The 25309-nt window shown below is 47.7% G+C and overlaps 1 protein-coding gene across 1 annotated transcript in view; it reads left to right on the top strand.

Annotated features, from left to right (window-relative positions):
* Positions 1-856: 856 nt before the first annotated feature.
* The window catches only part of LOC310824243 (zinc finger protein neuro-d4-like), a gene marked incomplete at its 3' end in the record, with an annotated part of 128091 nt that continues 103638 nt past the window's right edge, over positions 857-25309 (top strand). The window contains exon 1 of the mRNA XM_083697077.1: positions 857-965. Coding sequence (XP_083553203.1) covers positions 934-965 — 32 coding nt within the window. The 5' untranslated portion in view covers positions 857-933. The remainder of the gene's footprint in view (positions 966-25309) is intronic.

Raw genomic sequence — 25309 nt, 5'->3', positions numbered from 1 at the left:
CGGTAACAGCACGGCCCAGGACAGGCGAGCTCTGCAAAGGGTGGTACGCCTGGCAGAAAAAACCATGGGAGCTCCAACCCCCCCTCTCCATGTCCTGTACACCAGGAGGTGTAGGACCAGAGCCTACAGGATTATGAAGGACCCTCACCACCCGAAACATGGACTGTTCCAGCCGCTGCGGTCAGGAAAACGCCTCCGCTGTCATGCAGCAAGAACAGAGAGGCTAAGGCTGAGTTTCTTCCCCCACGCCATCAGAATCGTCAACGATGACCCCACCAGTGCCCCCCTCAAGTCACTCACACATGCACTGTCATCTTAACACATATGCACACACATAATCATCCATCTGCTATTTATATTGCTTACTTATATGCTTACTGCTTATACTGTTCATATTGTTTATACTGTTTATACTGTCCATACTGTATGTTTTTTAGTACTTCTATTTTTATTTTATTGTATTTTAAAACTTATTGTATTGTTGCACTACTCTGTGGCACTGTCACTTTTGCATTTCACTGTATACTTGTATGCACGTGACAAATAAAGAATCTTGAATCTTGAAACAATGTATTTCTATATCTGCAAGATAAGCAAACAATGCATCAAGAAGAATGCCACCTACAGATTGACAATCCAGTAACCCAACCTTGACACAGTAGACGTTTTGATTTACCCATCCAAGTCCAAGGCGGGACCGTGGTACAGTTGACCGCGATACACACTGGTAGTTGTAGTACACTAACTCCCAACATGTTTAATATTGACATGTGTAAAAACTACATTTCCCCATACTTGCCACTGCGTGTTCCCGCTCCTATTGGCTGGCTGTTCCAGCCGCAGCCCCAGAGAATGAATGAAATTGAAATTGCTGGTATATTACATGTACAATACCGGGATCTGCAGTGTTACATTGTATCGTACTATATCAAAATGGCTACAGTGGTACAGAACCCCCTGAAATCGTAAGTTGATACATTTACCTTTTACATTTTTAGGGATACATTTGTGCATGCTGTCAGTCTATTTTGGTAGCCTATCGTGTACAATGTTATGCATCGTTAAAGAAGTAGGCTATACATTTCGTGCATATAGCAAGCTAGAGATAGTCAAATAGTGGTGGAAAGTTACATCTGGAATAGCTTTATTTTTGCATGCCTGGAAAAGCCTTGGTTCCAAAATATAGAGCTGTTGATGCATGCTCTCACATCATTTCAGTGAGGCAGAAATTGCTCAATATAGTGGAATGTTACAATTTTGGTGACCCGGTGTGCCTTGTCAATAGTCTTAAGATCACGGTCAACTGACACAGTGGCTTGTCAGGAGGAAATTTTGCATTAATTAGACCCCCTGTACCCAAATATAACTGAAATGAAGATTATTTTTTGGAAAGGGTTGTGCTTGATACCGTTAGAGGCGTTATAAACAGGTAGGCATAACCAAGCCAGTGGTATGTCGACCGATATCTGATATCTTTTGACATCCTTTTCTTGTATACCTCTTGGCAAAATAGCCTAGTAATGCTGCGTACAGCGCCTATTCGCTCAAAGACAGGCGTCCTAACCTTACATATAGCCTAAATCATTGGTAGCCTTGCATCCAAGCTTAATTTATGTGGCGGGACTACTTGCCAAATTATATTATAGCGAATTAGACTGAACTGTTAGTCTAATATTAGGCTTCAACTGTGAACATTCAATCAAGTTTCCGTTCAATTCCTTTGTGCAGAAAATGTCACCGTGCGGGATGCAGACGCCTGTCCGCATGGGCTCGCATCCATAAGGTCTATCAGCTTGGGAAGTAGTCTACTTGACACATTTTCGACTTAAAATTGAAAACATAATGACTCTAGGCTACTGTAAAAAATCGTGTTCGTGGGGAATATTAGGTCAAATACTAATTTGCTGCCTGTAAGTCAGGACAGACACATCGGATAGCTACACCTGGATGGGAATGTATTGCGAGTGAATGGAGTCGGTGTTGTCAGAGGATCTGCGATCCAGACATGCGACATTTCATGCAGTTTATGAAAACGAATAGGCATAGGCCTACGTGCGTTGTACGTGCGTGCTTTATATTACTTCACAGTAATGTAATTGCTGAATGTAATTTCTCTATGGATTGGACTCATTATAGATGCGCGGTACTGATGACATTTCATTCTAATATATGAGAAACTCAGGTATTTGAAAGTTGCAATTGTTAAAAGTGTTATCTGGTTACCCTGTGCTTCAGTAGTCTAAAACAAAATACACTCACAGGCCACTTTATTAGGTACAACTGCTCGGTAACGCAAATATCTAATCAGCCAATCACATGGCAGCAACTCAATGCATTCAGGCATGTAGACATGGTCAAGACGACCTGCTGAAGTTCAAACAGAATGGGGAAGAAAGGTGATTTAAGTGACTTTGAATGTAGCATGGTTGTTGGTGCCAGACAAGCTGGTCTGAGTATTTCAGAAACTGCTGATCTACTGGGATTTTCACGCACAACCATCTCTAGGGTTTACAGAGAATGATCCGAAAAAGAGCAAATATCCAGTGAGCGGCAGTTCTCTGGGCGAAAATGCCTTGTTGATGCCAGAGGTCAGAGGAGAACCACTTGTTACAACCAAGGTATGCAGAAGACCATCTCTGAATGCACAACACGTCGAACCTTGAAGCAGATGGGCTACAAAAGGGGGTCCAACCCAGTACTAGCAAGGTGTACCAAATAAAGTGGCCGGTGAGTGTATGTCCCACATTTATTTCGGTCTAAACTAAAACCTCAGAAGACTATAGGCCTATAGACTATTCACTGTGTGCCGATGGGTGCACGCTGGACCAGTGAGAGGTCAACTATGCCGCTCATGTTGTCATTTAGATAATGTAATATAGGCCTATAGGCGCCTAATAGACTATTTTGCTGACTCGTTGGTATGGTGGAATACAATTTATTTGATCATATCTTAGGCCAATACCCAGCTAACACAGCCACGTTGTTGCAACATAGTGTCAACCTACTCCTTTTCATAGCGGCAACCTTTACAGAAGGTAGCCATAACATACCAATGAAATACTTACACAAAAATCATCAGGCACCTGTTTAGATGGTCTTGTCTGATCACTGAACCAGAACACCACCTTTTCTGCTGAGGTGGGTGGGATACATTCCCATATCTTTTCTCAAATCTAATACATCTGGCAAAGTGCAAATCTCAGATTTAGATTGAAATTAAATATGTGTCTATAAACCAAATATTTGATTCTGTAATCTAGATTTAGGATTTACATTAAATATTTGATTTGTTCTTACATATTTATTTTACACTACAGATATAAATTAAATATAAATGTTTTGATGAATAATTAAATATTTAGATATAATTGAAATTGTATTTCATTTATTTTGAAACACAAATTTTATAATGGCAGGAGTACTCAGGCAAAAGACTCGCACAACTCAGAGACAAAAACTTAAATCCAATAGAATAGTCTTTACTTTCAGAAAGGTTTGGTAGGCAGTCAATGGGTAGGCAGAAAATCCAGGAAGGGGGTAGGCAAAGCAGGGTTTGGTACACAGGTAGGCAGTTCAAAAAGGCAGGCAGATAATCCGGAAAGGGGTAGGCAAAAAGGCAAAGTCAAAAACACACTCTGAGATCAAAAACCAGAATCAGAATTATTTTATTTGGCCAAGTATATTTGCACATACAGGAAATTGACTTGGTGAGGCTGGTGCATGGACATAAAAAAACAAAGCAAATACTGACAAGAAATTTACAAAAGAGCAAAATATTAACAAAATAGCAATAACAAATTTACAAAAAAGAGCAGCAGAACAATACATATTGTAGGCTGTGTGAGACTAAATGGCAATGAGGCCAGAGGCTGTGAAATGGTTGTGGGGCATGTACACTATAAATTAGAAATAATTTTAAATAATTATAAATTACATTGTCAGTGTATAGTTTGTGTGACGGGGTGGAAGTCCCAGAGTCAGTGAGAGGCAGGGGGCTTGGTTGTGAGCCCCACTGCCATGGGGAAGAAACTGTTCAGGTGGCGCAAGGTTTTAGTCTTGATTGACCGGAAACCTTTTGCCGGATGGGAGTCTCTGGAAGAGGTGACCAGGATGGGAAGGATCAGCGATGACCTTTCCTGCTCTTTTACTGGTCCTGGAGTGGAACAGGTCCAGGAGAGATGGCAGGTTACAGCCGATGACCTTCTCCGCTGACCGAATGATCCGCTGCAGTCTGCCTTTGTCCTTGTCAGTGGAGGCAGGGAACCAGACGGTGATTGATGAGCTGAGGATGGACTCAATGATGGCTGTGTAGAACTCGACCATCACATGTTGAATTTCTTCAGCTGCCGCAGGAAGAACATCCTCTGCTGGGCCTTCTTGATGGTGGATGTGATGTTCTCCGCCCACCTGAGGTCCTTTGAAATGATTGTCCCCAGGAATCTGAATGACTCCACAATGTTAACTGGGGAGTCACACATGATGAGGGGGGCGGTTGGGGCTGGGCTTCTCCTGAAGTCTACTACCATCTCTACAATTTTTAGGGCGTTCAGCACCAAGTAGTTCTGGCTGCACCAGGAAGCCAGGCTGTCAACTTCCTCTCTGTAGGCGGCCTCATCACCATTGGAGATTAATCCAATGAGGGTTGTGTCATCCGCGAACTTCAGGAGTTTGACAGAAGGGTTGCTAGAGGTGCAGCTGTTGGTGTAGAGGAGAGAGCACACAGCCTTGTGGGGCTCCGGTGCTGATGGTCCGGGGCTCCGAGACAAGCTTGCCCAGCCGTACCTGCTGCTTCCTGTCTGTCAGAAAGTCAGTGATCCACCTGCAGGTGGGCTCAGGCATGCTCAGCTGGGATAGCTTGTTCTGGAGGAGAGCTGGGGCGATAGTGTTAAATGCAGAGCTGAAGTCCACAAACAGGATCCTGGCATAGGTGCCGGGGGAGTCTAGGTGCTGGAGGATAAAGTGAAGTCCCATGTTGAACCAGGAATACTTATCACTAAGAAATGGTGGGACGTATGACACAAAGGTACAAAAACGAACTGGCACAGAGACAGGGGAACACACAGACTAAATACACAGGGAAGGATGATGAGGAACAGGTGAAGACAATCAGGGCAGGGTAGACAATCACACAGGTGGAAAACACACAAGGGCAGGTGGTGAAGTGTCTGAAACTAGAGACAAGGTGAGTAACACAAAAATAAACAGGAAACAATAAATGAATAACATGAAACAAAGACAAACATAAACAAAGAAACAGGACGAGACGTTACAGTACCCCCCCCCCCCCCCCTCTAGGGACGGCACCTGACGTCCCAGGCAGATGAGGATGGGCTCGGTGGTACTCCCGGATGAGGTCAGGGTCCTCTAAGGAGCACCTGCCGGGCCCGGCTCCAAACGAATGCTTGGGCAGAGGGAAGGCTGCCCTCCGTCTCCAGCGGCGCACTGGAAGGGGGAAAGACCAGAAGCAGACCTCTGCAGGGTGTTGTGGGCATAATCGACCCAGAGGAGGTGCTTACTCCAAGTGACTGGGTTCTGGGACACGAGACACCGAAGGCAGATCTCCAGCTCCTGGTTGAGCCACTCGCTCTGGCCGTTGGACTGGGAATGGTACCCAGAGGAGAGGCTGATTGTGGATACGGAATCCATGGATACGGAACACATGAACCAACATTGCCTCCGCCTTCTCCTTGGCGGCCGGCAACTTAGGCAAAGGGATGAAGTGCACCATTTTAGAAAACCTGTCCACCACCGTCGGAATGGTGGTGTTACCTTCCGAGGGGGGTAACCCTGTGACGAAGTCCAGAGAGATGTCAGACCAGGGGCAATGAGGCACAGGGAACGGGCACAGGAGACCAGAAGACGGGTGTTGGGAGACCTTGTTCCGAGCGCACACAGGACAGGCAGCCACGTACTCTCCCACCTCTCTCTCCATGAACGGCCACCAGAAGCGCTGCCTGACCACAAAGAGAGTCCGCCGTATACCAGGGTGACAGGAGAGAAGGGAGGTGTGGATCACCTGAGAGCGATGGGAGACAGGGACAAACAACTGGTTCGGAGGACAGCCATCCGATACTGGCACATAAACACTCGCCTGTCTGACCTCTTCCTCAATGCCCCATGTAACAGCCCCCACCAGCAGGAAGAGGGCAGAATGTAGGTGGGAACCCTTGGGGCAGAGTCAGGGTCAAACAGGCGAGACAGGGCATCAGGCTTAACATCCTTGGAACCAGGCCAGTAGGACAAAGAAAAATTAAATCTATAAAAAAAAAAGAGCCCACCTGGCCTGCCTAGAGTTGAGTCGCTTGGTGGTCCGGATGTACTCCAGGTTCTTGTGGTTGGTCCAAACAAAAAAAGGGTGCTCTGCTCCCTCTAACCAGTGGTGCCATTCCTCCAGAGCCGCCTTGATGGCCAACAGCTCCCTGTTACCCACGTCATAATTTCTCTCGGCAGGAGAAAGTTTCCGGGAGAGGAAGGCGCAGGGATGAAGCTTGTTGTCCTCTGGAGACCGCTGGGAGAGGACAGCCCCGACACCCACGTCCAAGGCATCCACCTCCACAATGAACTGCTGACGGGAATCTGGAAGAGTGAGGACGGGTGCCGGGGTAAAGCTCTCCCTCAGTCTACGGAAAGCCTGATCCGCCTGGGGAGACCACTGGAACTTAACCGAAGAATAGGTGAGGGCATGCAGTGGGGCGGCAACGGTGCAAAAGTTCCTGATGAACCGTCTATAAAAATGAGCAAAGCCCAAAAAACGCTGCAATAACTTACGACTAGTTGGCGTGGGCCACTCAGCAACCGCACTAACCTTGGCAGGATCCAATTCAATGTTATCCTCCGAGATGATGAATCCAAGGAAAGCAACGGTGGACGCATTGAACTCACACTTCTCTGCCTTAATGAAGAGCTGATTATCGAGGAGGCGCTGACGTGGACTTGGTGGACGTGCTGGACATGAGTCTTCTTGTCAGGGGAGAAGATGAGGATATCATCCAGGTAGACAAAGACAAACCGATTCAACATGTTACATTTACATTTATGGCATTTAGCAGACGCCTTTATCCAAAGCGACTTACAACAAATACATTTGTTTAAGTAAGTGAATCATCTATCCATCAGTACATCATAACATAAAGTAATCAATGCTCAGACCAGGGGCCATAGGCAGTCACAATTTTTAGTCCATAGGCAGTTTTTTTTTATTAACAGGAGAGAAACTTGTACAGGGGAGAAGAGGGGGTGAATAGGTCATTAGGAGGGACCATTAAGATGGAGCCTGAAGAGATGGGTCTTCAACCTACAGCGGAAGATTGGTAGTGACTGCAGTCATGACAGCAGTGGGAAGCTCATTCCACCAGCGGGGCGCCAGGACAGTGATAAGCCGTGACCGAGTAGTGCGGCTGCTGCATCCACGCTGCAGCGGTGCCAGGCGGCCAGCAGAGGTGGAAGAGCGGAGTGATCGGGCAGGGGTTTGGGGGCTGACCATTGCTTGCAAGTAGGGAGGGGCTGTTCCCTTTGCCGCCCGGTAGGCGAGCACCAGGGTCTTGAATCTGATGCGAGCTGCTACTGGGAGCCAGTGAAGGGTGCGGAGGAGGGGAGTGACATGGGAGAATTTGGGGAGATTGGGAGATTTTGGGGAGAACACCAGATGGGCGGCAGCGTTCTGGATGAGCTGCAGAGGCCTGATGGTGGAGGCGGGGAGTGTGTTGCAGTAGTCAAGGCGAGAGATCACAAGTGTTTGGACCAAAAGTTATGCTGCTTCTCGGGTGAGGAATGGTCGTATCCTTCTGATGTTGTAGAGGAAGAATCTACAGGAGTCGCTGTGATGTTCGCCACCCAGGATAAGTGGTTGTCAAGGATCACCCCAAGGTTCTTGGCTGTATGGGAGGAGGTCACAGTAGAGAACTGTTGGAAACGGCAGGCTTTCCCTGGGAGGAAGAGCAGCTCAGTCTTGAGCTTGAGGTGGTGGGCTGATATCCAAGCAGAAATGTCTGCAAGACACGCAGAGACACATGTTGCCACCTGTGAGTCAGAAGGGGGGAAAGAGAGAAAGAGTTGAGTGTCATCTGTGTAGCTGTGGTAGGAGAAACCATGTGAGGAAATTACAGAGCCAAGAGATTTGTTATAGAGGGAGAACAGTAAGGGCCCTAGGACAGAGTCCTGGGGGACCCCAGTGGTGAGGGCTCGTGGAAAGGACAGCGATCCTCTCCACCTCACCTGGTAAGAGCAATCGGCATGGTAGGATGCAAACCAGGAGAGTGCAGGGCCAGAGATGCCCAATTCTGAGAGGGCGGAGAGAAGGATCGGGTGGTTTACTGTGTCGAATGCAGCTGATAGGTCCAGAAGAATGAGAACAGAGGAGAGGGAGGAAGCTTGAGCAGAGTGGAGGGCCTCTGTGACATCCAGCCTTAAATCCAGATTGGTGAGGGTCAAGGAAGTTGTTCTGAAGGAGGTAGTAGGACAGTTGGTTAGAGACAGCACGTTCAAGGGTTTTAGATAAGAATGACAGAAGGGATACCGGTCTGTAGTCATGGACAGCAGACGGGTCAAGAGTTGGTTTCTTGAGAAGAGGCTTGACTCTGGCTGTCTTGAAGGCAGCTGGGACAGATCCTGTGGATAGAGAGGAATTGATTAAGGTGGTGGATCGAGGGGGCAGGTGGTTGCCCGCTTGGATGTGACCAGTTTTAGAACATCATCAGGGGAGAGGGGGGAAAAATCTGATAAACCAGAGACCTGGTGTAGCGCAGTGGGTTTGGGAGGAGAGGTAGCAGTGTTGATGAGAGGTAGAGGGAAAGAGCTGCTAATGTCATCAACCTTCTTTTCAAAGTAGGTGACAAAGTCATCGGCAGACAGGGAGGAGGGAGGAGGGGGAGGAGATGGGTTGAGGAGAATGTGGAGAACAGTTTCCTTGGGTCAGAGGCAGAGGATTGCATTTTGGAATGGTAGTAAGAAGCTTTAGCAGCTGATGCAGATGAGGTGTAGTTGAGGAGGAGAGAGAGATAAGGGTCGAGGTCATCACGGAGGCCAGTTTTTCTCCATTTCCTCTCAGCTGCTCGGAGCCCTATTCTACAAGCTTGCAGGGTTTCAGACAGCCAGGGAGCGTGTGGAGAGGATTGTGCCGGCCTTGAGGTCTGTGGACAGAGAGAGTCGAAGGATGAGGAAAGAGAGGACAGGAGGGTGGAGGAAGCTGGGTAGGGCGGATAAGACAGAGGAAGAGAGAGTGGTGAGTTAGAGGGTGCACAGGTTGCGACGAGAGGATACAGTGTGGGTAGAGACTGACAGGGAGGGGGAGGATTTGAGAGGAAGGGAGAAGGATACAAAATGATGATCAGAAACTGGAAGAGGGGTAACAGTAAGGTTGGAGGTATGGGAGGATCTGGTGAAGACAAGGTCGAGCTGATTGCCCGCCTTATGAGTCGGAGGAGAGTGGGACAGGGTAAAGCCGAAGGAGGAGAGATGGTCCAGAGAAGTGCTCCAGACGAGTGAAGCTTCTCCGACTGGATGTTGAAGTCACCCAGTAGTGTGAGCGATGTGCCGTCCTCAGGGAAGAAGCTGAGAAGGACATCCATCTCATCTAAGAAGTGGCCAAGCTGACCTGGTGGACGATAGATAACAACAATGTGAAGTTTGACAGGGGAGGTGACAGAAACATCATGGAATTTGAAGGTGGATATGGACAGGTGTGACAGGGGAAGGACATTATGTGACCACTTAGGCAAGATGAGGAGTCCTGTGCCTCCTCCTCGACCAGAGAGTCTAGCGGAATGAGAAAAGGAGTAGGCATCAGAGAGGGATGCCGGAGTAGCTGTGTTATCCGGTGTAATCCATGTCTGTGAGAGCAAGGAAGTGGAGAGACATGAAGCAGGCATAGGCTGAGATTGCCTCTGCTTTCCAGACCTCTAACTGGCAGTTCCAAAGTCCTCCCACGACAGTGAGGTCGTGGTCAGTTGAGCATGGTGGGTAGATTAGATTAGGAAGGGTTGCGAGTGGGGGTGTCGCGTCGATGTGTCATCCTGATGGATGAAACAACAGGAATGGGGAGGAAGCACATTGTGATATTTGCTGGTATAGAGAGAGAGGGTTTGTGGGCAATACAAGATGTAGGTAGCACTCAGTACACTCAGAGTAGTGAAAAAACAAACTAATAGAATAAAAATACTTAGTAGTTTGGACTTCCACTCAGGCCTTCCTTGATGGAGTCCACAGATTGACTCCTTCGTCTTCGTGTCAAGCGTCTTCGTGTCAGGAGGCTGTCGCAGAGGCTGTCGCTCTGTGATCGTCACGATATAAATGCAGATTCTGTGATTGGTGATGACTAGCAGGGTAGCAGCCCCTCCCACCTGACGATCAGTTAACAACCAGACAGGTTTCACCACTCACTCAATCCCAAATGTATTAGTCCTGGTCCAAGGTGAGTAGGGGTTAAATACCTTACAGGATAGTGTCAGGCCCTCCCACTGGAGATTGACTTCACAGCAATTGACTTCAAACAGCTGGCTTCCAAATAGAAACTAGGTTCCTGACCTTACGGCAGGATAGCCACAGCAAAATACACAAGCTACCAACAGCACACTGACTTTAAACAAGATTAAACTAATTTACTTAGACTGGAGAACAGGCTTCACCACTCACTCAATCCCAAATGTATATGTCTCGTACATGTACATGTCTTGGAGAACGTCATTCTCCAGAGCCTGGAACACAGCTAGAGCATTGGTGAGACCAAAAGGCATTACAAGATACTTGTAGTGACCACTAGGGGTGTTGAAGGCCGTTTTCCACTCGTCCCCCTCCCTTATCCTTACCAAGTGATAAGCATTTCTAAGATCAAGCTTAGTAAAGATCTTGGTGCCTTGCAAAAGTTCAAATGCTGACATATGCACATGCAGAGATAAGAGGGAGGGGGTACCTGTTCTTAAGGGTGATATCATTCAGGCCTCGGTTGTCGATGCAGGGGCGAACCGTCTTATCCTTCTTGTCGACGAAGAAGAAGCCAGCCCCAGCAGGAAAAGAGGATGGGCGAATGATACCAGCGGCAAGGGAAGAGTCCCAAGAGAGGAATGTACCCAAGATCACCTCCCCAGCCTGCTTGAATGACTATAGACCCGTGGCTCTAACCTCAGTGGTCATGAAGTGCTTTGAGAGGCTGATTAAGGAATACATCTGCTCCTCCCTCCCTCCGACCTTGGACCTGCTGCAGTTCGCATATAAACCAAATAGATCCACGTATGATGCAGTCTACCAGGTCCTCCACACCACTCTCTCTCACCTTGACAGTCAGAAGGGGGGCTATGTGAGAATGCTGTTTATGGATTACAGCTCAGCGTTCAATACTGTAGTCCCCACCAGACTGGCTGAAAAGATGATTGAATAAGGACTGAACACTCCCCTGTGTGCCTGGATCCTGGACTTCCTGACGGCCAGGCCACAGGTGGTCAGGGTGGGTAGACACACCTCCAGCTCACTCATCCTGAGCACAGGGTCCCCCCAGGGCTGCGTCCTTAGTCCCCTCCTCTACTCCCTGTACACCCACGACTGTGTGGCTAAGTCCAGCGACAACTCCATCATTAAGTTTGCGGACGACACAGTCGTGATGGGGCTGATCTCAGACAACAATGAGAAAGCCTACCTGGACGAGGTGGCGGACCTGTCACTCTGGTGTCAGGAGAATAGCCTCATCCTGAATGTCTCCAAGACAAAAGAGCTGATTGTGGACTTCAGGAGAGCACAACAACTAAGGACCTACACGCCGCTGGACATCGGGGGGACTGCTGTGGACAGGGTGAGCAGTTTTAAATACCTGGGAGTCCACATCACAGAAGACCTGACCTGGACTACCCACATCAGCACACTGGTGGGAAGGGCAAGGCAACGCCTGTTCCATCTCAGGCAGCTGAGAAAATGTAAAGTCTCCCGGAGGATCCTTCAGTCCTTCTACTCTGGAGCTGTGGAGAGCATCCTGGCTGGTAACATCACCGTCTGTTACGGTAACAGCACGGCCCAGGACAGGCGAGCTCTGCAAAGGGTGGTACGCCTTGCAGAAAGGACCATGGGAGCTCCAACCCCCCCCTCTATGTCCTGTACACCAGGAGATGTAGGACCACAGCCTGCAGGATAATGAAGGACCCTCACCACCCGAAAAACGGACTGTTCCAGCTAGTGCGGTCAGGCAAATGCCTTCGCTGTCATGCAGCAAGAACAGAGAGGCTTAGACTGAGTTTCTTCCCCCATGCCATCAGGATCATCAACGACGACCCCACCAGTGCCCCCCTCAAGTCACTCCCACACTCACTGACATCATAACACATACGCACACACATAATTACCCATTGCAGACTCATCTTTCACTGTAATTAACTGTACTGTCAACCTGCCATTCCATTGTGTCCATTGCTGTTTATACTGCTGTTTATATTCTATTATTTTTTTAACTTATTGTTGCACTCCTCTGTGGCACTGTCACTTTTGTATTTCACTGTATACTTGTATGCACGTGACAAATAAAGGATCTTGAATCTTGAATAGAGACGCCCTCTGGGAGGTGAAGTTCCCGGGAGCAAGTCTATAGAGCAGTCATAGGACCAATGAGGAGGCAGAGAGGTAGCTCGGGTCTTACTGAATACATCCTTGAGGTCGAGGTAACAGGAGGGAACACTGGAAAGACCCGGGAAGTCGGAGTCCGATGAAACCAGAAGGTGTGAGGAGACAGGAGACCTAGGAGGCTCTGGAGGCTCCGGAGAAAACGGAGATGCAGAAGTCGAGGAGACACTGGAGCAGGAACTGACGGAGGGCAGGAGATTGAGCATCTCTCGCCCCAACCCGTAACCTCCTCAGTGGACCAGTTTATGTGAATGTTATGCTTAGAGAGCCAGGGATAACCTAGGATGAGGGGATGTAAAGGGGAGTTGAAAAGATGGAAGCTCAGGAATTCAGTGTGATTATTGGCGATGATAAGTTGAAGAGGTTGAGTGAGGTGAGTGACTCTGCACAATAGGCGACCATCAAGAGCGTTGGCCTCTAATGGCTTGGGCAGAGGAACAACGTCAAGACCATGTCTTTTAGCAAACCTCCAATCCATAAAACTCTCATCCGCTCCGGAGTCCAAAAACATTGAGAGTCTGAGATGAAGGGGTTAGCATAAAACACAGTTTGGCTCGCCAGCGCCCTCTTCCTCACTGATGAGCCTTGTCTTACAGGACACCCTGACATGAAATGACCCAGCTGAGCACAGTAGATGCATCTCCCGCTCCACAGGAGTGAGCCCGGCTCTCCCCACCTGCATGGGCTCCTCCGAAACCGTAGGGGGCAATGGAGAGTCGGCCGCCAGGAATGGCCGTTGGGGATGATGTCACGAATAAGAGCGATAGGCAGTGGACGGCCCTCTCAGGACGGACGGAGTAACTAAAGTAAGTAAAGCAGACCTGGACCTCTCTCTCTCTCTCCTGGAGACGATTATCTATCCTTATGGCCAAAGCGAAAAGGGAATCCAGGTCAGGGGGAAGCTTTAGAGGTGCCAATTGGTCCTTGATGGGGTCAGAAAGACTGTGAAGAAAAGCATAAAAAAAAAGCATCAAACATGGCGGAGTCTGCTGCCAGGTTGCGGAAATTGTAGCCGTAATCGGAAACCCACCTCTTACCCTGGTGCAGGCCCATGAGCACGCTTGCCGCCTCTCAACCAGGGGTTGTGTGATCTAATATCTTGCAGAGAGTGTCAGTGAAAACTTCCAGGGAATAGCAGACAAGAGAATCCCTAGCCCACTTGGCCGTGGCCCAAGCTTCAGCTCTGCCGGTAAGGTGGGTGATTACGTAAGCCACTGTGGCTCGTTCCGTCTGGAATTACGACGCCTGTAGCTCGAAGTGCAGCCCACACTGGACCAGGAATGCCCGACAGTTACCGGAGTCCCCGGAGAACCGCTCAGGTCTGGAGAGCAGGAGCTGGAACTGGAACAGGAGTGGGATCACGGGTCGGAACTGGCACTGGGACCGGAGGAGAAGAGACAAGAGTCTCGAGACACACCATCAGCTGCTGGATCTGGTCAGCCAGCTGGCAAACCTGGCCGCCGATGGAAGCCCTTGTGTCACTCTGACAGCCCACTCACCCCCAGGCAGATTGAGATGAGTTGCTCGTCATGGCGAAGAATCCGTCTCTCCTGAGTTTGAAGCGCAGCACGCACAAAGTCTGAGTCGGCTGAGTCCATAGTTTGGCCAGTTCGTACTGTAATGGCGTAAGACTCAAATGCACGACTCTGAGATAAAAACAGAATAGTTTTTACTTTCAGAAAGGTTCTGTACACAGGTAGGCAGTCAATGGGTTGGCAGAAAATCCAGGAAGGGGGTAGGCAAAGCAGGGTTTGGTACACAGGTAGGCAGTTCAAAAAGGCAGGCAGATAATCCGAAAAGGGGTAGGCAAAAAGGCAAAGTCAAAAACACACTCAGAGATCAAAAAACAGGAATACTTATCACTAAGAAATGCTGGGACGTATGGTACAAAGGTACAAAAACTAACTGGTACAGAGACAGGGGAACACACAGACTAAATACACAGGGAAGGATGATGAGGAACAGGTGAAGCCAATCAGGGCGGGGTAGACAATCACACACAAGGGCAGGTGGTGAAGTGTCTGAAACGAGAGACAAGGTGAGTAACACAAAAATAAACAGGAAACAATGAATGAATAATATGAAACAAAGACAAACATAAACAAAGAAACAGGACGAAACGTTACAGATTCAAGATTTCATAATATTCTTTTCTTAATCTGATTCATAAATTAAATGTGGTCACAAGGTTTAACTATTTATTGTTTCAAGATTTAGAAATATCTTACTGTTTTACAGATTTATAAAACTTTTCAAACTATATGGATTACACATTTTTACCAGATTTAATTCATAAGTCTGAGCAAAAAGTCAATGGCAAAACATTACATATTTAAATCAAATCTAAATATTTGATTGCAAAATAAATATTTTGTGACGAAATAAATACTTAATTTATATTTTATTTCTGCAGGGCTAAATAAATATTTTAGAACAAATTATATATTCAATCAAATCTTAAATTTTTAGCTCAAAGACAAACATGTATTTTGTATCTGGGGTTTTGAAATTAAAATTAAATATTTAACTTAAATCTAAATCTGAGATTTACACTTTACAAGATTTAATGATTTGCTATAGAACTTTTCCATCAGTTTTAATACATCTGGCACATTTACGTTTAGATTTAAATTTCAAAACCCCAGATTTAAGATTTGAATTAAATATATAATTTGTCCTTAAATATGTATTTTTCCAATATTATCAACTAAATATATATTTTTTGGTTAATAATTATTTATCAAATAGTTTCATATAATTTAAATATTTCATTTTTGCAAAATATTTATTTTAAAAGACAGGTTTAAGATTTTATGTTTTATGTACACTATAGTAATATTGGGTAGGGCCTCTCTTTGCTCTCAAAACAGCCTCAATTCTTCGTGGCATTGATTCCACAAGAAACATTTCTTTGAGATTCTGGTCCATGATGACATGTTTGCATCACGCAATTCCTGCAGATTTTTCAGGTGCACTTTCAAGCTGTGAATCTCCCGTTCTACGACATCCCAAAGCTGTTCTATTGGATTCAGATCCGGTGACTGGGAAGGCCACTGAAGAACACTGATGTTTCATGTTCATGAAACCAGTTTGAGACGACTTTTGCTTTGTGACATGGTGCATTATCATTCTGGAAGTAGCCATTAGAACAGGGGTGGGCAAACTTTTTGGCTCAAGGGCCACATTAAGTTTTTAAAACTGACCTGTGGGCCGGACCATTAGTAGATGAGATGGAAAATGAGCGAACATAAAGCATAAAATATAGCCTATGTGAAATCTATTTCCTTTTTCCTTTTTTAATTAATAAATGTTATTGTTAAATAAAAACAGCTCACCATTGATGGATTTAATGGGAACAGTGTTGCTCGTCACCCTTTTTTGTCAGCGCATCAAAATCTGGTGCCATTTTTGTTGTGGAAATTCGTAGGACAGCTCTCAAGTGTTCATCAGTAAGCTGGGCTCTGTGGCGTGTTTTGTTTATTTTCATCACACTGAACGTTTGTTCACACACATAAGTAGAGCCAAATAACACCAGCATCTTCTGTGCCAGCTGTCGGATGTTTGAAAACTTTGTTTCATTCAGTGAGGCATAAAACTTATCCAGTTTGACAGAGTTAAAATTCTCCTTCAGGACAGACTCAGACTGGAGATCAATCAGCTCCAATTGTAATTCCAGTGGTGCTGCTTCATAATCGAGTGTCAGGGGACATGACACCAGCTGAAGTGACTTCTCACACTTTTCAAAATCAGAGAATCGACGGCAGAATTCTCTGTGCAGATCGTCCAGCGATTTACTGTATTTCCTCGCATGTTGAGGGGCTTCTTTCAGCGTCGCTAGCGTGGGGAAATGCGCAAATGATTTGTTTAGAGAACAAAGTCAATCTGACCTTGAAGGCTTTCACGTTTGAAAACATGTTGTGTACAAACTGATCTTTCCCTTGTAGCTTCATGTTCAGCTCATTCAGGTGTGCCAATATGTCCACAGTGAACGCCAAATCACAAAGCCAGTGTGCGTCTTTCAGTTCGGGAAAATCATTTGCTTTCCCCATTGACTCCAAAAATGAGCCGATCTCCCCTCTGAGCTCCCACACTCGCTGACACACTTTCCCCAAACTTAACCAACGGACACTGGAGTGGTAAAGTAAGTCGTGGTGCTCAGCATCACATTCCTCCAGGAATTTAATGAATTGACGATGACTGAGGCCCTTCGCTCGTGTGAAATTGACAATTGTTATGACTTTCTTCACGCCGTGATCCAGCTGCAGCACAGACTTGCACAAAGCTCCCTGGTGGATAATACAATGTAGAAAAATCATATCATATTCAGGGTTTTCCTCTTTTACCTTGTCCTGGATTCTTTTCAACAACCCGATGTGTTTTCCTGTCAAATTTGGCGATCCGTCTGTGGTGACATTTTCAAGTTTATTCCAAGGTAGTTTAAACCTCTTAATGACGTCAGACACCCTGTCATATAAGTCAATTCCTCGCGTTGTGCCCCTCATGGACTCCATGGCCAAAAACTCCTCTGTGATTTCGAAGTTGTCATTAATCCCCCGGACAAAAATCAATAGTTGCGCAGTGTCTTTTATATCACTACTTTCGTCCAGGGCTAACGAGTAAAACTTAAAAGACTCTGCTTTCTTGCTTAACCCATTGGCCAAGTCTTCAAATTAGTTCTACGCGGCGACTAACTGTTCTGCGTGATAAACTTATGTTTCAAATTTATTTTTGTTTTCTGGACATAAAAGACTTGCTGTCTCTACCATACATTCCTTCAAAAACTCTACCATACATTCCTTCAAACTAGCAAAGGCTTGCTTGCCTTTGCTAGTTTGTATGCCAGTAGATAACTGGCTTTTGTGCTGACGTCTTGAATAGTAGATTGACGAACAAAAATGTTTTGCTGAGCCTGTAAGTTGGCTGCTAACCTTGCAGCAGTAGTGGCCCTTTCTTCAGATGACGAGTTGCTAGCATAGTTAGCATGCTTGGAGGCAAAGTGTCTGCGAATGTTGTATTCCTTGTATACGGCAACGCTTTCTTGACAAATGAGACATACGGCCTTTGATCGTATTTCAATATTTCAAAAATATTTTGCAGTCCACTCCATGTTGAAACCCCGACACTCGCTGTCATTCTTCCGCTTTTTTTGTCCGCTCATTTTGTTATGGAGGGTGATTCTGTTGTGGGTGAAGACGGGTAAAGGGAAGAAGAAGAAAGGCACCCGGTGTAGGCTGTGCCATCTGGTGGTATCAATTAAGTATTGCAGGAAAAAAATCAGTGAAATGAATACTACAAATTTAATATGCCTGACGGGCCGGATTAAACAATGGCACAGGCCGGATGTGGCCCGCGGGCCGTAGTTTGCCCACTTCTGCATTAGAAGATGGGTAAATTGTGGCCATGAAGGGATGCACATGGTCAGCAACAATACTCAAATAGGCTGTGGCATTTGTGGCATTCGATGATTGATTGGTATTAACGGACCCAAAGTGTGCCAAGAAAACATTCCCCACACCATTACACCACCTCCACCATGAGAAGGTGTACAGGTGTTCCTAATAAAGTGTTAAGTGAGTGTATAAATGAAGTCTGCTAAAAAGGGGACATATTCCTTTTGACCAGATTTATAAATGTAGTCAGATTTATAAATATTGTTCAACTTTACAAACGGCACTTCATATACCACAGCCTAACTTCAAGGTTGCGGTTACTGTTTGATGGGATTTCATGTTGAAAGGAGAGACTTGAGAGAGAAATACACCATAGCATCACATTCTAGGGAAAACAAATCAACAGAAGCCTAAACTCCATGTTCGGTGGTTTATCAGTGAATAATCAGAATGTTCATGTAGCCTTATGAATGTTGACTGTACCCCCGGTATCTTCGTGCTCTCAGTTATGCATGTCCGGTCTCCGGTTACTCAATTAGCCTTAAAGGAACAAGTAGGGACGTAGACGCTTTGGCCATGTCAGGGGGATTAATAATTGGATATATTTGCATGAAAATTACGAATGTAGACTAATGAATGCAGAGACTAAAGGATGGCAAGAGCCATCAACTAAATAGGAACTGATTAACTATGGCATGAATGTTCCTAACCATTCAAGGGTCTAGTTAAGATATAGCCACTGTCCCTGCTGCTAATATGAAAATATACCATACCATATACTATACTAAACTCAGAGTCACCAGTAATTGAAGACAACACCCAAGCTTTGATTAGACATTTGGAGCTTACTTCATCTCTGTGCCTCAGAGCTGCAGTGCTGTGGGTTAATTTGTGTGAAGGCAAATCCACAGGGAAGCGGCACCAATCTACTGGGCATTCCCTTTATCACCCCACCACTGGATTAGTCCCCCTTTTAATCTCCCTTTGCTGCTTCTCCTCTCTCTCTCTCTCTGACTGTCCTCTTCTCACCCTCGATCCTGCTGCCCTCAAATTGGCTTCTCTGACGAGTCACAACTTAACTCTTAGTGCTTTATTGGTCTTATCACTCAGTTACCCATATTAATGTCTCTCTCTTTCTTCCACAAACCAGAGCCTTACTTACCTCTTGCCCTTTTTACTCTATTTCTTTCCCTCCCTTTTTTATCGTATTCCCTCCATCCTTTGATGTTGTCACTCTATTTGGAGAATGCTGTATGCTGGCAGGGCTGACAATCATTGTGCCTTGCTTGTCTGACTAATTTGAGGAAAATGAATTCCGTATAATTCTGTAATTTTGAACGGATCGACTGAGTGCACTGGAGCCAGAGTGTTTACTCTTCTAGATTGTTATCTCTCTCGCTCTCGGTCTCGCTCTCTCTCTCTCCTCAATGAGTTTTGTTTGTTTGTATTACATTAAGCGCAATTATGTGAGGGCATGTCTTTTCTGGGTTAATGCCATGCCATCATCATCATCTCCCCTTTCTCAGATATACTTTCTTTGTCTTCATGGGAAGACGAGAGAGAGAGAGAGACACAGAGAAGTATTTTTAGCTCTATGACCTATTTCTCCAGTGCTACCTAACTGGCTGTCAGTCATGTCCCAGTGCTTTGGGATCCTATTTGGTTGCCAGCCAGCTGTAGTCTGAGGTTGTACTGTAGTTCAGGTTGAGGAGAATATCCACTGGAAGGCTGGTGAGGGAGAATTGGTCAATTAAAAAGTGGTGTAGGGTACACAAATTGATGATGAATGGAATGAAAATACCCACACACTGTAGTAGGCTCCTTTGTGGTTTATTGCAACTTTAAAACCAAATATATTTGGTGGAGGCTCCTCAAAGGAAGGAGAGGACCATCCTACTCAGTGATTTCATGGCAAATAAAGCATTGTTGACTCAAATAGAGAGAAAGACAAAAGATGAACAGTTTTGAAGAAGTTCATTTCTTAAAACATTAAGGAGAAGGAGCAGAAAGAGAGAGAGAGAGCAAGCTACATTTCTTTGTATTTTTTTCTTCATCTGAGTTTACCTTTTACTTACTTAACTAATGCAGATAATTTAGCCTACTCAACAACCTGACTCAAACAGAGAGGAATGCTTTTTATGTTCGCTAGCTGGCTAAGGCTATCCAACACTGCATCAAGGTAAGCTTTCGGTTTTATTAATTTATGGCCACCGGGGCACACTGCTTATAGGTCTTTACAACTGTACATGATATAACAAGAGGGGATTGTAGTCTGTAAAGAGATCCATTGTACACAGAGGCAGACGCAGTGCTTGCTGTCACGGTGGATTGAGAGTAGACCACCAGTGGCTCTATACACCTGAGCCAAGGCTGATGGTAACCAGGTAAAACCCCAAAATGCAGAGTCAGAGGCAGTAGGGCGGTCCAAGGCTTTTACTCGAAAAACGCAGGTATCTTTACAAAAGGCAGCAAGACAGTCTTAGGCATAAACGTTCATTACTTGACAAGGAGGCACTGCTAACAGAGGTCTTAATATACTATAACTAATAAGGTCTAATGAGTGGAACACAGGTGAGAAACATAAACACGAAACACAATCACTACTGTCATGGGTGGCAGGTGAGTCCCGAGGGCAGGAAGGACCAAATAAGGGCATCTCCTAATTACTTCCTCTCGGTCCCCCTGGAGGTGCGCTCTGTCGCCCTCTGCTGGTTGGACAGCCTCGTGACAGGACCCCCTCCTCTACAGCCGACTCCCGGCAGCCCAGGGCGATCTGGTCGACTTCGATGAAAGTCTTGGACAAGGCCTCGGTGCAGGACGTGTCGTGAAGGGACCCAACTCCTCTCTTCCGGGCCATAGCCTTCCCAGTCTACCAGGTATTGTAGTCCCCGTCCAACACGTCTTGAGTCTAGCAGCCGCTTGACGGAATAAGCCATACCTCCACCTATGAGACGGGGTGGGGGAGGGGGGGGCACGGGGGGGGACAGAGGAGAGGTAATCACTGGCTTCAGCAAGGAGACATGAAAAACTGGGTTCACCTTCATGGATCTCGGGAGCTCCAGCTGGTAAGCGACCGGATTCACGCTCCGAATGATGCGGAACGGTCCGATGTAACGTGGAGCCAGCTTCCGAGACTCCACTCTCAATGGGAGGTCCTTGGCGGACAACCATACTCGTTGACCCGGTCTCAATTGTGGGACCGGTCTCCTGTGTCGGTTGGCCTGCCTCTGGTGGCGCGATGTAGACTGGCTTAAGGTCCCGTTTCCAGACCTTCCTGCAGCGGGACACGAATGCCTCAGCAGATGGAACTGCCACGGAGTCCTGCTGGTTGGGGAACAGAGGAGGTTTAAAGCCAAATTGGCACTCAAATGGGGACATACCCGTAGATGACCGCTGGAGGGTGTTGTACGACAGCTCTGCCCACATCAGAAACTGGCTCCATCTGTCTGGGTTGGAGGACACAAAACATCTTAAATACTTCTCCAGGTCCTGATTCACCCGCTCGGTTTGGCCATTGGATTGGGGGTGAAATCCCGAAGAGAGGCTGACTGAGGCATCAAAGAGGGACCAAAAGGCCTTCCAAAAACGAGACGCGAACTGGGGTCCCCGGTTGGAGACGATATCCGCAGGGACGCCATGGATCTTCACCACGTGCTGGAGGACGAGATCGGCGGTCTCGCTAGCAGATGGCAGCTTAGGGAGCGCTATGAAATGTGCTGCCTTGGAGAACCGGTCTACCACCACGAGAATTACCGTATTACCCCTGGAGGTTGGCAGGCCTGTTATAAAATCCATTGAGACGTGGGACCATGGTCGCCTTGGAATGGGCAACGGCAGTAGAAGACCTGCAGGTCGTTGGTTGCTGGACTTGTGCTGAGCGCAGACTGAGCACGCGTCCACAAAGGTCTTGACATCCCCTCGCATCTTGGGCCACCAGAATTTCCGTCGAATGAATTCAAAGGTGCGCTGCACGCCTGCATGGCCTGTCAGTAGTGTGGAATGGCCCCATTGTAAGACCCGTGACCTCGTTGAGCTGGGTACGAAGAGACAGCCTTCAGGGGCCTCAGGGGGGCAAGTCTCGGACTCGAGGGCCCGGCGGACCGTGTCCTCAATGGCAAACTGTACTGGCGCCACGTTGCAGGAGGCTGGGAGGATGGGCTCTGGAGTGCGATCCCTTTCAGAGAGGTCAAACTGGCGGGAGAGGGCATCTGCTTTTACATTCTTCGACCCGGGTCTGTAAGAAAGCACAAAGTTAAAACGGCTAAAGAATAGTGCCCACCTAGCTTGCCGCGGGTTCAGTCGTTTGGCCTCTTGGATGTAGGATAGGTTTTTGTGGTCTGTCCAGACCTGGAAGGGGTGTTCCGCCCCCTCCAACCAGTGGCGCCATTCCTCCAGTGCCAACTTGACGGCCAAGAGTTCCTTGTCTCCTACCGCATAGTTCCTTTCGGATGAGGTCAAGCGGCGTGAGAAGAAGGCACACGGGTGAATTCTACCGTCTTCCACTGACCTCTGTGAAAGAATGGCTCCTACTCCGACATCAGAGGCATCCACTTCCACCACAAACGGCTGGACCGGGTCTGGATGACGCAGAATGGGGGCAGTCACGAAGTGTGTCTTTAGGGTGTTGAACGCCATCTGTGCCTCTGTTGTCCATTTGATCTTTGCTGGGGAACCCTTGGTAAGGGCAGTGAGTGGCGCCACCACCGAACTGAAGTTCCTAATGAAACGGCGATAAAAGTTAGCAAAGCCTAAAAAACGTTGTACCTGCTTAAGGGTCGCTGGTTGAGCCCAGTCCAAAACGGCCTGCACCTTGGTGGGGTCCATGTGAACACCCTCCTGTGATATGACCAACCCCAGGAAGGAGACCTGAGTGACGTGGAACTCACATTTCTCCCATTTTACAAACAAGCTGTTTTCGTCCAGTCTCTTCAGGACCTCTCGGACGTGTTGGACATGGAGACTCCGGGAACGAGAAAAGATTAAAATGTCGTCCAAATAAACAAACACAAATTGGTTTAGCATGTCTCGCAGGGCGTCATTTATGAACGCCTGAAACACCGCTGGACTGTTGGCCAACCCAAAGGGCATCACCAGGTATTCGTAGTGGCCACTGGGGGTGATGAATGCGGTCTTCCATTCATCCCCTTCCCTCATACGCACCAGATTGTAGGCGCTACGCAGGTCCAGCTTGGTGAAGATGGTGGCGTTGCGCAGCTGCTCAAAGGCGGACAACATTAAGGGGAGAGGATATCGATCCTTGATGGTGATTTTGTTAAGGCCCCTGTAGTCTATGCAAGGACGGAGCCCACCGTCCTTCTTACCTACGAAAAAGAAACTTGCCGCTGCAGGAGATCTCGACGGCCTGATAAAACCAGTCTTTAGTGCATCCCTGATGTACTCCTCCATGGCCAGTTTCTCAGGGGGAGAGAGGGAATATAGTCTGCCCCTAGGTGGCATAGTACCAGGCAGCAGGTCGATGGCACAGTCATAGGGTCGATGTGGGGGAAGCACTGAGGCTTTGGCCTTGCTGAAAACCATAGACAGGTCTCTGTATTGCTCTGGCAATCCCGGTATCTCTAACCGGGGTCTGGAGTCCCCGCTACTCTGGAGCTGATCGGGCACAGGGAATTCCTCTATTTGGGCGTAAAATACTTTCTGAGCTCTGAGGCAGGAGAGGGCACAGTTAGGACCCCAGAGCGTTAAAGAGCCTGTGGACCAAGAGAACTGAGGTTCATGCTTACACAACCAGGGATAGCCCAGAATCACAGGATCCATTGGTGAGTCGAGTAACTGAAATTGGATGGTCTCATAATGGTCCTCAATACATAGCTGGACAGGCTTAGTACGGTAGGTTAGTTTGCCAGTGCCAATCGGTTTCCCATCAACGGCCTGCACCATTCGTGGCGAAGGGTTTAACTCAACGGGTAATTGTAATTTTAAGGCCCACGACAAGTCTAAAAAGTTCTCTGCCGCTCCAGAATCAACAAGGGCGTTAACCTGTGCTTGCCCGGTCTGAGGATCCCTCCATCTAAGTGTCGCCTGCAAATGTAGGCCAGACACTGACCTGGACGGGAGTATGGCTCCGCTCCTCAGGGTTTCCCAGCTCCCTGAGGCGGTCTGACTTTTCCCTGCAGCCCTGGGCATTGGGGGCGGCGGTGGCTGAGAAACAGCGGGTGACAGGGTTGGGGGATGCAGGCCACTGGACGCCAGGCTCTTGCCACCTCGCTCTCTTAGGCGTTCCAGTCGGCGGTTGTCAATCCGGATGGCAAGGGTGATAAGTGCCTCCAGGCCATCGCCCCAGTCTCGAGTAGACAGCTCATCTTTGATGTCTTCTGCTAGTCCACGGTAAAAGGTTGAGACCATGGCCTCTCCTCCCCATCCAGTCTCCTCAGCTAGGGTCCTGAACCGAATGGCGTAGTCGACCACCGTCTGTGATCCCTGACGTAGGTCTAGGAGTCGTCTGGCGGCCTCACGCCCACTTACGGGATGGTCGAAGACTTGACGGAGTGTATGGGTGAACACATCCAGACTGTCGCAGATCGGGGGATCCTTCTCCACTAGTGCTGTGGCCCAGTGTAGGGCCCGATCAGACAGCAAGGTGATGATATAGGCGACCTTGGAGGCTTCTGTGGAAAAGGAATAGGGCTGGAGTTTAAAAATCAGTGAGCACTGGGTCAAAAATGGCTTGCACCCACCCGAGCGACCATCATAGCGTTGAGGGGCAGGGATCTTGGGTTCAGGGCCTGGTGTCTGGGGGTTTCGTTGTGGTCCCGGCAGAGCAGTCGGTGTTGGGGCTGGTGCGGGTCCCGGTAATCGATTGCCCAGGCTGGGCACAGAGTCAAGAAGCATTCCCACCGAGTCGGTGAGGTGCCGGAGCTGGTCGTGGTGCGCACCCAGCCGCGCTCCTTGGTTCGTCAGTGCCGATCGGATTTGCTCGGCCTCTGAGGAGGGTGCTGGTGACTCCGCGGGGTTCATGTTGTTGGTCAAGTAATGCTGTCACGGTGGATTGAGAGTAGACCACCAGTGGCTCTATACACCTGAGCCAAGGCTGATGGTAACCAGGTAAAACCCCAAAATGCAGAGTCAGAGGCAGTAGGGAGGTCCAAGGCTTTTACTCGAAAAACGTAGGTATCTTTACAAAAGGCAGCAAGACAGTCTTAGGCATAAACGTTCATTACTTGACAAGGAGGCACTGCTAACAGAGGTCTTAATATACTATAACTAATAAAGTCTAATGAGTGGAACACAGGTGAGAAACATAAACACGAAACACAATCACTACTGTCATGGGTGGCAGGTGAGTCCCGAGGGCAGGAAGGACC

The sequence above is a fragment of the Argentina silus genome, assembly GCF_951799395.1.
Source record: "Argentina silus genome assembly, chromosome: Y".
NCBI lineage: Eukaryota > Metazoa > Chordata > Actinopteri > Argentiniformes > Argentinidae > Argentina > Argentina silus.
Note: the sequence above shows the minus strand (reverse complement) of the source record. Positions and strands in the feature narration are given on the sequence as shown.